Here is a 14,439-nt window from a genome sequence, read left to right as displayed (position 1 = left end):
ATTATGTACTTCTGGCTGTCCTAGAACTCACTCTGTAGGCCAGGCTGGCCTCGAACTCAGAGTGGATCCCTGCCTCTGCCTCCCGAGTTCTGGGATTAAGGCCCGAGCCACTATGCCTGGCTTTCCTAGTGACCACGGTGATTTGAGAAGATGACGCTCCCTTGGATTCACAAAGGGAGAATGAAGTCCCCATCCCGGGCTATATCACACCCTTTCGAGGACTCTGTTCTCATCACACAGGGCTCCCAGGTAGATGTTCGGCATCTCTTTGGTTGCACAACTGCTTTCATTTAAGGGGTACAGCTGAAGACAAGGGCTCTCCTGGAACAAAGGGGCTCCTAGGATGTGATACTTTGGAACATCTTCCTGATGGGACTCGAAGTACACATTTTTGCTGTATCTCCTCACACATCCACTGACCTCAAAGATTTGAGCATTAGGTTCATGTCATTTAACATTTAAAAAAAAATACCGAAGGATCTACCACTCCAATTACGTAGCAGAAACACACACGCACTGCTCCTCCTGATGCTGGGTGTGGGAGAAACACAAGCTATTCTCTTCTTACGCATCCAAATGGATGGCAGCCGTGATTCCCTGGGACGGCTGATATGTGAAATGTGCCCCAGCAGTCCGGATGTTTGAACACTGGTCACGGTTTTGGGAGACCGGAACCTTTAGCAGATGAGGCCAAGGAGCCAGTGGGTTGTTTGGGGATAGAAATGGATCTTGAGATTTAGAGCCCACCTTGACTTCTAGCCCTGTCTGCTTCCTGTTCCGCTGAGGAGTGAGTAAGCAGCTGTCAGGCACTGCTGCTGCCTTGGAGCCACCGGCTTCCCGGCCAGGACAGACTGTATCCTCAAACCCTGAGACAAAATCAACTTCCCTTAAGTGGCTTCTTGTCGGGTTCTGATCACAGCAGCGAGGAAACGAATGGAAAAGTAGTGCCATGAAATGGTGCTGATAAACCCAACCTGGGGTTCAGTTCTTCGAACCTAGTTTTAAGGAGAAAAGTGGGAGATTCAGAGCTGTGAACTAGACCAGCCCTAGAAGGCTGTAAGCACACCTACAAGGACCATTCTGGTGAAATCCAGATCAGGAGGCTAAGAAACAAGTACTAAAGACTGCTGACAAAGTTTTATTTCAGGGGGGACAAGAGGACCGTATCAGAAACTCAGCTGGCAACTATTCATGTCGCACCCAGTGACAGGACAAGGCGGTGCGGTTTCCTCCATCTTGTATTATGCTGAAGCTGGTTCAGGTTGAAATAGAATCTGATCTCCTTGATAGGGAGCCTTGTGGACAATTACTCAAGATGCCCCAGCTACCTTAGCTTTGTTAGAGCGTGTGCAGAACCTCCTCCTCCTCCAGCTACCTTAGCTTCATTAGAGCTGTGCAGAACCTCCTCCTCCTCCAGCTACCTTAGCTTCATTAGAGCTGTGCAGAACCTCCTCCAGCTACCTTAGCTTTGTTAGAGCGTGTGCAGAACCTCCTCCAGCTACCTTAGCTTCAGTTAGAGCGTGTGCAGAACCTCCTCCAGCTACCTGCTTTTGAACTGCTTACTCACACAGAGCTTTCCTCTGTTGCCGCTGACTGAGATACCTAGATGTAGTTTTTGTTTTTTGGGTTTTTTTTAATATTTATTTATTATGTATACAATATTCTGTCTGTGTGTGTTTGTAGACCAGAAGAGGGCACAGACCTCGTTACAGATGGTTGTGAGCCACCATGTGGTTGCTGGGAATTGAACTCAGGACCTTTGGAAGAGCAGGCAATGCTCTTAACCACTGAGCAATCTCTCCAGCCCCTGGTTGTAGTTTTGGTCTTTAAAAACACCTTACTCCACTCTGGAGGCACAGGTGGACCTCTGTGAGTTCAAGGCCAGCCTTGTCTACAAAGTGAGTTTCAAGACAGCCAGAGCTGTTAACACAGAAAAATCCTGTCTCAAAAAAATCAGGAAAACAAAAACCTTACTCTAACCCAGTGGTTCTCAACTTTCCTAACACTGCAACCCTTTAATACAATTCCTCATGTTGTAGTGACCCTGACCATAAAATTACTTTCGTTGCTACTTCATTTACTATAACATTGCTACTGTTATGAATCATGAATATCTGATATGCAGGATATCTGATATGCAACCCCTGTGAAAGGGCTGTTCAACCCCCAAAGTCACCTGGGTTCTCTGTGTCTGAAGGGCCTCACTGGACAAACTGTCAATAGTGAGCTGTGACATACGTACGCAGTCTCCAAATACAGTGTTTAAGGTAAACCAAGAGACAGAATACCAAACTATATTTACTGTTTACAGTAGTAAAGGACAACAAATAATGTACAAACTGGATAAACACAACAGAGCCAACAGACATCCCACCCAAGCCCACGCAGCGAAACAGGAAACAACAACATTTTCCTCGGGATTTTAAGCAAGCGAGAGATGGTAGGTCAGTGTCAGGTGACTATGAAAGGCAGAGATGGCCATCAAGCAGCAATGGACCCTTACACAAGGATGACAGGCAGGACGATCCACATCTAACCGGTATAGACCCCACAATGCAGGACTGAAGTCACCCACTGATGCATCATTTGAATACACATCTGGAAAGCCGCAGAGCATAATCCATGAGAATGAGGTCACCTCTCCCGGGCTTTCTTTGGCAACCACACTTTAAAGCAGGTCTTACACAGCATCACTGTAAGCTTGATACTTAACCAATTACCTTCTTACACAGAAACCATAATTATGCATTGGAACCAAGACTAGAAAATAATCTGAGGCCACATTCAATTTCCAAATGAGACATGGCAGTTACTTTCTTCTATATTATAACAAGGAAAGAGAGTGGGTCCCACCTTACCAACCCTGCCCATGTACCCATTACCAGATGCCAAGTAGAAAGGGGGCATGTCAGGAGAAGTTGGGTCACAGTACATAAGGACTCCTTCCAATGGTCTTTTCCCTTTAACTTTACCATTTGACAAAGCTCAAGCTGATAGTATTTCAATGTTTTAATATTCTATACCTACAACAATTCTGTCCCTCTCTCCCATCTCAACATCCCATAGGCAAGCCCATGGGAAACGGGACCACCAGCTCTCTCCTTGACCAGGGCAAATCACTCTAAAAGCAACCACAGTTCTGGGGGTCAGAGTCAGGTGGCAGGCTGAGTCCACACCCAGCTCCAAGTTTTGGGGAAAAATATTTTAGGGATGGGAGGAAGCAGAAATGAAAACATAAACAAATCCCAAAACCTTGCTCTCGTTTCCACTAAAGGCAATGCGCTACACAACACTTTCATCCCTGCATCATGTCTGTAGTCCGCTCCAAGCACATCAGAAAAGGAGAACCAGTCAGGGACTCTGGCTTCTGCTGACGCTTCTGTGATTGGTGTGGCTGCATGGTCACCATTCAATAGCAGATGTCAAGACAATGATCGGGTGTGGGGACGGTCCCTCGGGAAGCTGTTCCTCCTGTCTGCTGCTGGAATACGTCAATGGTGTCCTCATCCTCCATCTCCAGCTATCCAAGTTGTCAAGGCAGGCCCAGGAGAGGGGACAGGAAATGTCAGAGGTGAATACACAGTGATACCATGCTCCAAACAGCTTCCGCTACACTAGTGTAGCATGCAAGGAGAAGGTGGGGTCACAGTAATTACTATCTACTGACTTCTGACAAGATTCATAGGAGAATAATCACAGTGAAGGACTGAGAGAAAAACGGGGTCATTGAAAATAGATTCGCCGGGTGTGGTGGAGCACGCCTTTAATCCCAGCACTCGGGAAGCAGAGGCAGGCGGATCTCTGGGAGTTCGAGGCCAGCCTGGTCTATAAGAGCTAGTTCCGGGACGGGCACCAAAGCTACAGAGAGACCCTGTCTCGAAAACCAAAAAAAAAAAAAAAAAAAAAAAAACTCCAATAAAGACCAAGTGGTTGGCACTAAGCTGTCAGGATCACAGGAGCTGTGTACCCCACAGCACCCTGCATATGGGTTCATCAGTGACTGCCATGGCCCTGAGGGTGGAGGGTGTTGGTGCTATACTTGGGCTCTAGCTCAAAACAGCAAAAATATGTTTGGCAGTGCCACTTCTTCATTTGAGAAAATAATCTCAAAAATTCAAAATTTGAAATCCAATAATTAAGGTCATTGCAGAAACACGCCATTTTGTTTGCACCTGTCTTATTCTCAAACAACAGTGTTCCCAAACCACAGACCCTGGTGGACCCTGGTGCACAGGGCTACTTCATACCTGGGCTGGCGTGTCTGTTTCATTGATTGGTTGTCCATCAAACCGGAATCGAATCTGCCTCATTGATAAGCCCTGGGGAAAAGGAAGGAAATGTGTTAGATGTTCCCAGACAACACAGATTAACCTGAAGCTATCCAGAACCAGCAACATCAGCATTCTATATGCACACAAGCCAGCTGAGTAGAAATAGCCCTGGTGGCTCACATCTACAGCAAGTGCTGCCCCAAACTGACCCATTCCGATACCTGGCTTGCCCTAATTCTGCCCCTCACTTCCTCCCAGAGCTAAACTGAGCTAAGTTCCTCCCAGAACTTCTGTTTCCTCCTCTGGAAAGGTCTCAGAAACGGGTCAGGTGACCATGAGGGCCATGATCAGGAAGGTTGTGAGGAGCAGAAACGAAGAGCGTTTTCCATCCTCAAAGGAGGCAGCAGTCTGCCTCAGCCTGTCTGAGGTGAACACCACCTGGCAGAAACACTTCTCTAACTCGGCAGCTCCACTGTTCCCAAACAGGACATGTGGGATAGATAAATTGTGACTATTTCCTCAATCCTGATGCCTCCCTGAAATGGTATGAATGAAAAAAGCAAGGCCTTGGGGAAGAGCCGGTGGGCAGGTGCTCTCTGCTGGATGGAGTCTGAAGCCACAGCCTACGGACACTGGAGTCTCAAGAGTGCTAGAGCCAGGGATGGTGAGACTAGGAACGCCCTCCCCCTCCCCTCCCCTCCCCACCCCAGACCAGGGAAGCTGGCGAACTTTTCTGAAAGTTCACACACAGGGGCTAAAGAGATGGCCCAGAGGTCAAGAGCACTTGATGGTCTTACAGAGGACCAGATTCAATTCCCAGCACCCATATGGAAGCTTAGAACCCCCTGTAATTCCACTTCTGGGGACCTGACGCCCTCTTTTGGCCTTTGTAAACACCTGTCATGCATATGGTGCACAGACATACATGCAGGCAAAAACACCCATACACAGAAAATTTTTTAAAGATGAGAAAAGCATGGCAGCTCACAACTGTCTGTCACTCTGGTTCCAGGTGATCTAACACCTTCACACCCATGCACATAAAATAAAGTTAAATAAATGATTTTAAAAAGGGGGGCGGCTGGAGAGATAGCTCAGAGGTTAAGAGCACTGACTGCTTTCAGAGGTCCTGACTTCAATTCCCAGCACCCACATGGCAGCTCACAACTGTCTGTAACTCTGGTTCTAGATGATCTGACACCTTCACACCAATGCACATAAAATAAAATTAAATAAATGATTAAGAATAATAATAAAGATGAGAAAAGAAAGTTCACACATAAATCTCCAAGAGTTCAAAGTTCCCAACAACCCTCAGAGGCCATGTAATTGTCTCTCCCACATCAATCAGCAGGACTTTTTAGAGATGTGAACTCAGAGCTCCATCAAGACCCATATGGTGCTGGACAGTGACGGTGCACATCTTCAATCCCAGCAGTTGGAAGACAGGTGGATCTCTGTGAGTTTGAGGCCAGACTGATCTACCAGGTGAGTTCTAGGACAGCCAGAAGCCCTGTCTCAAAAAAAAAAAAAAAAAAAAAAAAAAAAAAAAAAAAAAAAAAAAAAAAAAAAAACAAAAAACAATAAAAGAAGACATGAATGGCAAATGGTTGTCCATGTGCCTCGGTCTTCCAACTGCACCCCCAGGTGCTGGGTGGAGCCTGGAGGTATTCTTCCCCAGGAAACCTAGTGCTTTTCAGATCAGCATCGGGGACTCTCCAGAGCCCCCAATTCTAACGTGCCACCCTGTGGACGTGCGGCCTCCGCCACACCCACCCAAACACACAGCAGTGGCTCGCTGCTTCACTCTTAAATAAAAGCAGAAACCCGGGGACGCTTAAAGAGAGACTCAAGTATGTGAAGACCAGGCCCAGGGAAGAAAGCACTGTGTGCGTTACAGAAAAGGCCTGCCTCCCAGTGAAAAATCACTCCACACACTTAGGGGTAAGGGGAAGCTCTTTAATAATATAGCATGTGTCTGGCTCTGGCTAATACCCAAAGAAGAGGCCACAAATAGAAGATTTTTACTAACTTATATATACCCGAGGCTTATGAATTCCACATACGATGTCATCCTTAAATGTCTTTCAGGTCCCAGTCCCAGGTTTCACTTTGAACAATTATAAACAGATCGGAGACTCAGGTCTGGCCATTTAGACAGAGGTGAGGTTTACACAGCAAAGAGATTGCATATTGCCAGAATTATTTTAAGTACAGTAGTGAGGTTGACTTTCAAACAGTTGTTACCTGAGTTAGTCTTGTCCACCTGACAGATTATGCATTTCTCAATGACAGAACTGGGAGCTTTATGGCAGGCTAAGACTCCTGGTTGTGACCCTGCTCTGCCCTCTTGTGAGCACTGTTAGAAGCATGCTCTTTGGTATGGAGCTGGCTCTATACTGGCTGTGAGGCAGAGCGGTCTCTTCTGCTGTGGGACTAGGGCCTAATGGTCAATCTGATGAATAAACATTTCCATCCTAGCAGCCTAAATTTTCTTATCTCTAACTGGTTAGAATACTACTTATCTTTGGAATATTTTGTAGGTAATGGACCTTGAGCTGAATTCTCCTTTGTATGACTTCATGTCTCCTAAGCAAACCTATTAGTAAAGCCTTTCTTTATAACATCAATTCTATTATTTTGAGTTTCTTCAATATATTGAGGCAAAAAAAGGAAGGGAATGGAGTAGTTAAAGCACATTCATACTTAAAGCTTCAAGGAAGGTTAAAAACACACTTATGGCTGGGCGGTGGTGGCGCACGCCTTTAATCCCAGCATTTGGGAGGCGAGGCAGGTGGATCTCTGTGAGTTCAAGACCAGCCTGGCCTACAAGAGGTAGTTCCAGGACAGGCTCCAAAACCACAGAGAAACCCTGTCTCGAAAAACCAAAAAAAAAAAAAAAAAAAAAAAAAAAAAAAAAAAAACCACACACTTATGTGTGCACATGCTCACACATACACAACCAAGAAAACACTAGAAAGTTGCTACTAATGGGGAGAAAAAAAAAAACAAAACAAGAAAAGACAGAACTTGGGGAAACTAAAACTCATGCTGAGCAAGAACGGCCTATAGAGTGGGAAGGCAAAGAAGGGGCAACTCAAATGGGACAGCAACAGTGACCCAGTACAGAGGGAGGGAGCACACAGGCCTGCAGTCAGCCAACGTGAAATGGAGCAGAGCAGACATCTGCCTGCACTGCAGAGGACAGTTAGAGTCCTCTTTCCGTTCACAGACGGGAAGGGCCCAGAAAGCGCCTCCCCAGAGGGCTAAAGATCACTCCAGAGCCCCTGCTGAGATCCCATGGCAGAGAACCAGAAAGGCCCCAGTGTTCCAAAACACAGGAAGCTGACAGTGAGTTATGGTAACTTCCAAGACAATGCAGCTCAGCCTAGAACACGACATGCAGCCAGACATGCAAGTCCCTGTCAGATACAAGAGATGATGTTCCACACAAAAAGGGGGAGTTAACACAAAAAAGATGCAGGAGGGAGACAGGAAGTTTCCAGAATGACTCTCACAAAGCTTGGATGGCAGTCATGCAGATACTCTCACTCCAAAGCAGTGGTTGGGGGGGGGGGGGGCGGGGCAGGAGGCTACAAAACACTGAGGTAGCTGACCTAGTGTGCCCCCCACCCCAAATGTAGGGTCTCAGCAGGCGAAGACTGGGGTGCAACAGACTGAGCATAGCACAGCAAGGAAGAGCTCTGCACACTGGCGCAGTCCAAAGTGGCACACAGCACATGCAGCCGGCTCGGCAGGGAGGGCACAAGGGGACACAGTGTCATCGGAAAGTTCTGTCTCATCTTTCACAGGTGAGAAAAGTACCTAAGGTCACACCTAGAAGCCAGGAGAGCAAGCACACTATCTGCAGGGCTCACGAGTGAGAAGGGAGAAAGAATGGCACCGCCTTGCAGGGACATCAGGGCAGCAGAATAAAAGGGCAGCAAACAGCTGTGTTTGCAAGCACTTAAGGGCAACCTGGAACCACCATGTGAGATGCCACTGCCCACATCAAAGGGCAGGACCCCCTACGAGAGCTACCAGATGGCAGGGCTCAGAGGAATCCGCACGTAGGTCTATGTGCAGCAAGCCAGGCAGTCACTGAGGCAGACATGGAGAAGCAAGGCCAGGAGTCCAAGGACTCCCAGGTGGGCTGGCACGTACCCACCCACTAAAAGGTCCTTTTTTTTTTTTTGGTTTTTCGAGACAGGGTTTCTCTGTGGTTTTGGAGCCTGTCCTGGAACTAGCTCTTGTAGACCAGGCTGGTCTCGAACTCACAGAGATCCGCCTGCCTCTGCCTCCCGAGTGCTGGGATTAAAGGCGTGCGCCATCACCACCCGGCTCAAAAGGTCCTTAGTAAGAATGAACTGGATGGATGGATCCAAGCCTGATGTGTGCAAGGGCCTTAAGTTCACAAGGACACTGACAACAGGAAGCTGGCCACTGTTGGGGACAAAGGTCAGTCAGCGTGCTATTTTGAAATGGTAACGAAGGGACAAAAGCAAATGTTTCCTCACTTTCCTAAGTAAGAAAATCAAATTGCCAATGAAGAGGGCATACACAGCATAACTGAATGGATATCAGATGGAAGAACCGGAACCAGCACTGATCCTCTCTCTGAGCACACCACAGGGTATTCCACCAGACCCGTGTGCGGGCTGACGGACTGCATGACCACCATGAACCAATCCCCCCTGGAGTCTACTTAAGCCTTAAACTCCACCTTTCCATTTGCAGGAACCCAGGGAAAAGACACACTATAAGGGACAAGCAGATAGCAAGAGCCAGGGTAGCAAGGGCATGCCCACAACACAAGCAGCTCCTGCAGGACTCCTTCAGGGAGGGAGGTCCCAACCCAGCACGCATGGGGTTCTGCCTACCTGCCTCTCGCAGTAGGCCTTCATCAGCTTGCTCAGTGGTGTGTGCCTCTTGATCTTGAACTGCACCACTGAGCCATCCTGTCCCGCCACTTTCAGGTTGATGTGGTCATTCTCTGTCTTCACTCCCTCCTGTAAGACACAGGAACTGGGTCTCAAAGGCCAACTCAGAATCCCCGGGGTGTAAAGCATGCTCTTAGGTACTGGTGTTGTTTTCAGTCGTTAAAACCAACCTGATTCTTAACATTCCCCCAGGAGCTCAGAGTTACTCGTGTGACTGTCTTATTTTTACACAGAATTTATTTTTAACCTACATTTGTTACGCACTGTGAGAGAAACAGCAGTGCAAAGCCAGTGTCCTCACAGACTACCAATTCAAAGACAAAAATCTACTCATTAAATCTAAGAAGCCAAAGGAAATCCATGTTTGTTTTAAAAATGACTCATGAGGCTGTAAAAATACACATTTGCAGGCTATACATGACTTTATACAACTGAGAACAAAAGCCAACATAAAACCAAGAGTGGAGGACCAGAGGGACACTAGGAGACCCTGAAGGATCCGCTGGAGTTAGCAGGTGAAGGCTGTGGCCCCCTGGACCCTCTGGCCCCAGACTGCTCTTCTGGGCTAGGTGTGGCTCCAAGGAATGCCATGTGCTCAGCCTGCACAGGGCCCTGGGCTCCATCCCCCATACTGAATGAGACATTCCTATTGCACAGCCATAGCTTTTATATAATCACGATACACACAAGCTGCTGGGCAAAGTCCAAGTCAGAGCTTCTTGTTGACTGGAAACACACTTTGAACAAAAGGTTTAAGTTATGGGCCAGCCACAGAGCCAGCTCTGAGGCTATTCAGTCTGGGAAGGAATTACTTTTGTTGTTCAGAACATGCTTGACACAGAAGTATCAAAGCCCACAGGAAGTTTTAACCTTTGTTTTTTGAATGTGTATGATTATTTTGCCTGCATGTATGTCTGTGCATCCCATATCGGCAGTGCCCATAGAAGCCAGAAGAGGGCGTCACATCCTCTAGGACCAGAGTAATGGGTGTGTGTTAGCAGTCATGAGGGTGCTGGAAATTGAACTGGGGTCCTGTGCTCCTAACTGTTGAGCCAGCTTCCAGCCTTGGGAACCATTTATGTTTTAAGGACACAGATCCCTTGGTCCACTTGCAAACCAGCTGTTTCCCACAGCTCAACTGAGTAACTCCACTGAAGCATCCTACTTCCCTTGAATGTCCTCAGCCACCTTTTTATTCCTGGAGCGAGGGATAGGACAGTGTCAGAAAGGAGCCTGCCCTGTGCTGGGTCCTAATGGCCTTGGCTAAGAGCGCTTTCTAGTCTGAGAAATGGTTCCCAGGTGAGAGGAGCCTGCAAGGACCTGAGAGAACAGCTGGGGCACCATTCTCCCATTCCTCCTGGGTGAGACTTCCCAGCACACCCTCACAGGACACCAGTGACACAGTAGCACTGCTCAGAAAGAGCCTGGCTCCTGATCCAGAGTATAGGTAGGACCACCATGAGAATGAGTGAACAACTCCAGGCCCAAGATGCACTGCCTTCTAGCAGATGAAAAACAAAAACAAAAACAAAAAACAGTATGCTGTGTTCAAAGAGAGGCAGCAACCAGAACTTAAATAAACAGAAATGCCAACAGGGAGGGGGGAAAAGGCCTAAGGCACCGCTCCCCTCTAACAGCAGGAAGGCTGGTGCTGTCCAGGAGTTAATTAGCAAGTAAACTCAGAAGAAAAATGAGACGACGTGGTGGTGGCGCACGCCTTTAATCCCAGCACTTGGGAGGCAGAGGTAGGCAGATCTGAGTTTGAGGCCAGCCTGGTCTACAGAGCAAATTCCAGCAGGCTCCAAAGCTACAGAGAAACCCTGTCTCAGAAGAAAAAAAAAAAGAAAAATGAGGCTTAGTCACGATGACTGTGAACACCTGTGCAGTCTGCGCTACACAGACCCAGTGTCAAACCAAAACAAAGTCTGGCCAGGTGTTTCAGCGCAGGCCTCTCAGCCTGTGGGAGGCAGAGGCTGGAGGATCTCTGTGAATTCAAGGCCATCCTGGTCTACTTAGAGAGCTCCAGGGCAGCCAGGACTACACAGACACCTTGCCTTTTTTTTTTTTAAAGGGGGTTGGGGTATAGGGGGGGACAAAGTAACTCACTGGCAGAGCACCTCTCTAATGTACAAAAGTCTCTGGGTTAGATCACCCGTGCTGCAAAATATGAATCAAAATACAACCCTCTGCCTCCACTAACCTAGAGAGGCAAAAGATGCAGTCTTTCCAATACCACACCAGGGGCACTCACTTCCTGACTAACTTCATAACAAGGAAACCAACAAGATATAAAGTGCTTACTTTTGGCCCATGACAGGTCAGCGTCCGTGATGGGGCAGATAGCACCCAAGGCTGAGTTAGAATTAAAGGTTAAGGGTCCTGCGGGCACGATATTGCAGAGTTCAGCTGCTGAGTTTACAGCGGGGTACCACAGCATTCCTGGGGCTTTGCCGTGCTCCTGGGGTCTCCCATCGGAACCAAGAGAGTGGTCATCTCCAGGCCCAGGCCGGTGAACAACACAGAATGCCAGGCTCCAACCAACGTCTATCTCCCAGCAGGGCAGGTGAGGGTGAAACACTGTTTAATTAGGATTGGGCAACCCTGGCCTTTCCACGCACCAACTGCCGACACGAAGGGGCCTGCAAAGGAGTGGGAAAGCACCCAGTCCCGCCAACAGTGAGAAGCTCGCAGCGGCCATCTGGACTCCTGCACCGGGGCAGCTCTCGGGGCGCCCACAGAACCTCACGCGTGGACCTACGCACACGGTGCAAGAAGGGAAGGCCACGCCTAGGAATCAGGACTCAGAGAGGAGACCTGCACAGCAAGTTCCAGCACCCCGGGAGACGTCCAAGTTCCGCGTTCTCGCCCCGCGGGGCGTGGCTAGCCTCGGGGCGTGGCTACACCGGAGGCGGAGCCCTGGCGTGGCGGGAGGCAGGCCGGGGGTGGGGCTAAGGAGCGGGGCGGGGCCAGGGCGAAGCTCGGGGCGGGGTGCGACGCCGGTGGGGGAGGGGCGCGGTTGGTGGTGGGGGAGGGGCGCGGAAGCCCGGGTGCGGGCCCGCGGGCCCTGTTTGCGCGCGGCCCGGTTTGCGTCCGGCGGACTCTGCAGCGCCCTGCGTTCCAGGCTTACCTTGGGCTTCTCTTCCGACATGGTTGCGCGGCGGCGGCGGCGGCGGGAAGCACAGCGAGAACCAGTGGCACTGGAGCAGGCGAGTCACGCTCTCTGCCCCGCCGCTCTCCCGCCGCAACTGTCGCGGGGCCGCGCTTTATCCCCAAATCCTGGCGCGCCGGTTGGCCGCACAGCGTCACGTGGCGGCGCGCGTGCACGACGCGCGTGCCCTGCGCCTCGGGTGCGCGCTGGCCGGCCGCGATTCCGGACGGTTGTGAATGCGTCACGGGGCGGGTCAGGCACCCGGGCGCGCGCAGAGCCCCGGGGACGCGCGACTCAAGGTCCTGGGTACGGAGACCCCTGATATGGGTACAAGACTGCGGGGCCACGCAGGGCGCGAGGATTGGGAGGCTTGGGAGGACCGGGGGCGTGTGTGCTAGGACAGGAGCCAAAGAAACACTTAGACCCCGACCGAACCTGGTGCCTTCAAGCAACCACTTTGCCACCCACGTTTGGTCACTTTTCCTGTATGCAGGCTGCATTTTGGGGAAGAGAGGGTAAGAAAATGAGAGCCTTCAGGCTAACCCCTTCAGTGGTCCAGGAAGACCAATAAGAGGTTACCAGGCATGCTTTATGGGCCACACGCTCCCGGAACAGGCCTGTGACCTTGAATTTGAATGTCATCAGGGGGGCTCGTGTCTGGTAAAGGCACAAGAATGGCCTCTGTTGGCCCAGAAAGTCAGCACATACTCCTGGTTCATCTTTTTCCATCTGACTTTCCAGGAGGAAAGTGAATCAGCCTCCAGAAAGGCATTCCCAAGATGGCTCCAGGAGGTACCTGCCTCTTCTGCATTCTTTGTATCCACCCTTGTCCCTCCTTACATATAGTCCCAAAGTAACCACCAGGTGGTTGGGGTGGGTCATCGTGGCATGCACAGGAGGCCTTCCTTTTGACCTACCATTTGCCCAGTTTCTGGAATGCTGTTGTCCACACTAATAACCCATTTTACACAGGAGGACACTAAGATATCTACAGGTTTAATAACATGCCCAAGGAGCCAGCTTGGTCATTACCGCAGAACAAGTGAAGCTTGGCTCTACCGGGGAGCTTGAGCTGCGGCATGCCAGGAGAGCAGTCAGGGAGCACTGGCTGGGTAGTTAGGAATCCTTTTCTGTATCTTGGAATGTCCTAGAATGCAGTCTACCTGCCCTGTGTCTATATGGTAACACCCTCAAAACAGATCAGCACTGGCATAGTCACCCACAGTAGTCCCAGGTTGGTGACCGTGTTCCAGAACCAGACAGCAGCCTCCAGAGAACTGGCTCTGGATATGCTAGAAGTACGTTTCTGTTCCAAAGAAGGGCCGGCAGATAAGGATCTCCATTTCCTGGTAACCCAACAGAGCCAAGTGTCTGTGAGTCCAACCTGTCCAGCCTCCTTCCCCTGTACATATGACCTTCTTCAGAAAGTTTGACAAGGTCTTCCCATAAAGATCCATTTGGAACTTATCCCACACCCCAACCAGATCAAGGATTGGATTGACCTCAGGTACAGACCATGGTCAGCCACAGCTGAGCATATCCCAGGAATGTCCAGTTCACACTGTGTGGGAGACAGAGACTCCAGAAACCAGCCCAACTGAAGCAGTTAGAGAGCAAAGCACACTCACCCTCCACGGATGGCTGAGTGACTCGGGACAGGCGGTGTTACCATCAGACTACAGTGGACCATCGGTTCCAGGATGCCATGCATTATAAAGTGTTGCATTGCTGGGCTGTGGTGGCACAGGCCTTTAAATCAGCACTAGGAAGGCAAAGGCAGGCAGGTCTGTTTTAGGTCTTTCTTTTGGTACCGCCAGCCCCCAAATAATGACATGGAAACAAACTATTTATTTATGAAAAGCTTGGCCTTATAACTTAAATTAACCAGTTTCTATTAATCTACATTTTGCTAAGCGGCGTTTTACCTCTCCTCCATTCTGTCTGTCCAGCTCCCTCTGTATCTCACTGGTGTCTCTCTTGTGTGCCCAGATTCCTCCCTAGTCCCTCTCTATGCCCAGAAGTCCTGCCTAACTTTTCCTGCCTAGCTATTGGCCATCCAGCTCTTTATTTAAAAAGACCA

At 49.6% G+C, this 14,439-nt stretch overlaps 1 protein-coding gene across 2 annotated transcripts; it reads right to left on the bottom strand.

The window, feature by feature from the left end:
* Positions 1 to 1,157: 1,157 nt before the first annotated feature.
* On the bottom strand, positions 1,158 to 12,534 carry Sumo3 (small ubiquitin like modifier 3). 2 transcript variants are annotated; one of them, XR_009055630.1, is made up of 5 exons: positions 12,339 to 12,534; positions 9,152 to 9,280; positions 4,248 to 4,319; positions 1,449 to 3,520; positions 1,336 to 1,356 (listed from the first exon to the last, which is right to left on the bottom strand). XR_009055630.1 is itself a non-coding variant. In XM_057751881.1 (4 exons), exons 1-4 carry the CDS (start codon positions 12,357 to 12,359, stop codon positions 3,410 to 3,412), a joined length of 333 nt encoding a protein of 110 aa, XP_057607864.1. In that variant the 5' UTR covers positions 12,360 to 12,534; the 3' UTR covers positions 1,158 to 3,409. The 2 variants fall into 2 exon arrangements, 1 of the variants encoding a protein (XP_057607864.1); XM_057751881.1 differs by having other exon boundaries at positions 1,158 to 3,520.
* Between the last annotated feature and the right edge of the window lie 1,905 nt (positions 12,535 to 14,439).

This window comes from Chionomys nivalis, chromosome 19 (genome assembly GCF_950005125.1).
Source record: "Chionomys nivalis chromosome 19, mChiNiv1.1, whole genome shotgun sequence".
In the NCBI taxonomy this organism is placed as follows: Eukaryota; Metazoa; Chordata; class Mammalia; order Rodentia; family Cricetidae; genus Chionomys; species Chionomys nivalis.
The sequence above is the reverse complement of the archived record's forward strand: the minus strand, read 5'-3'. Positions and strand labels throughout refer to the sequence as shown.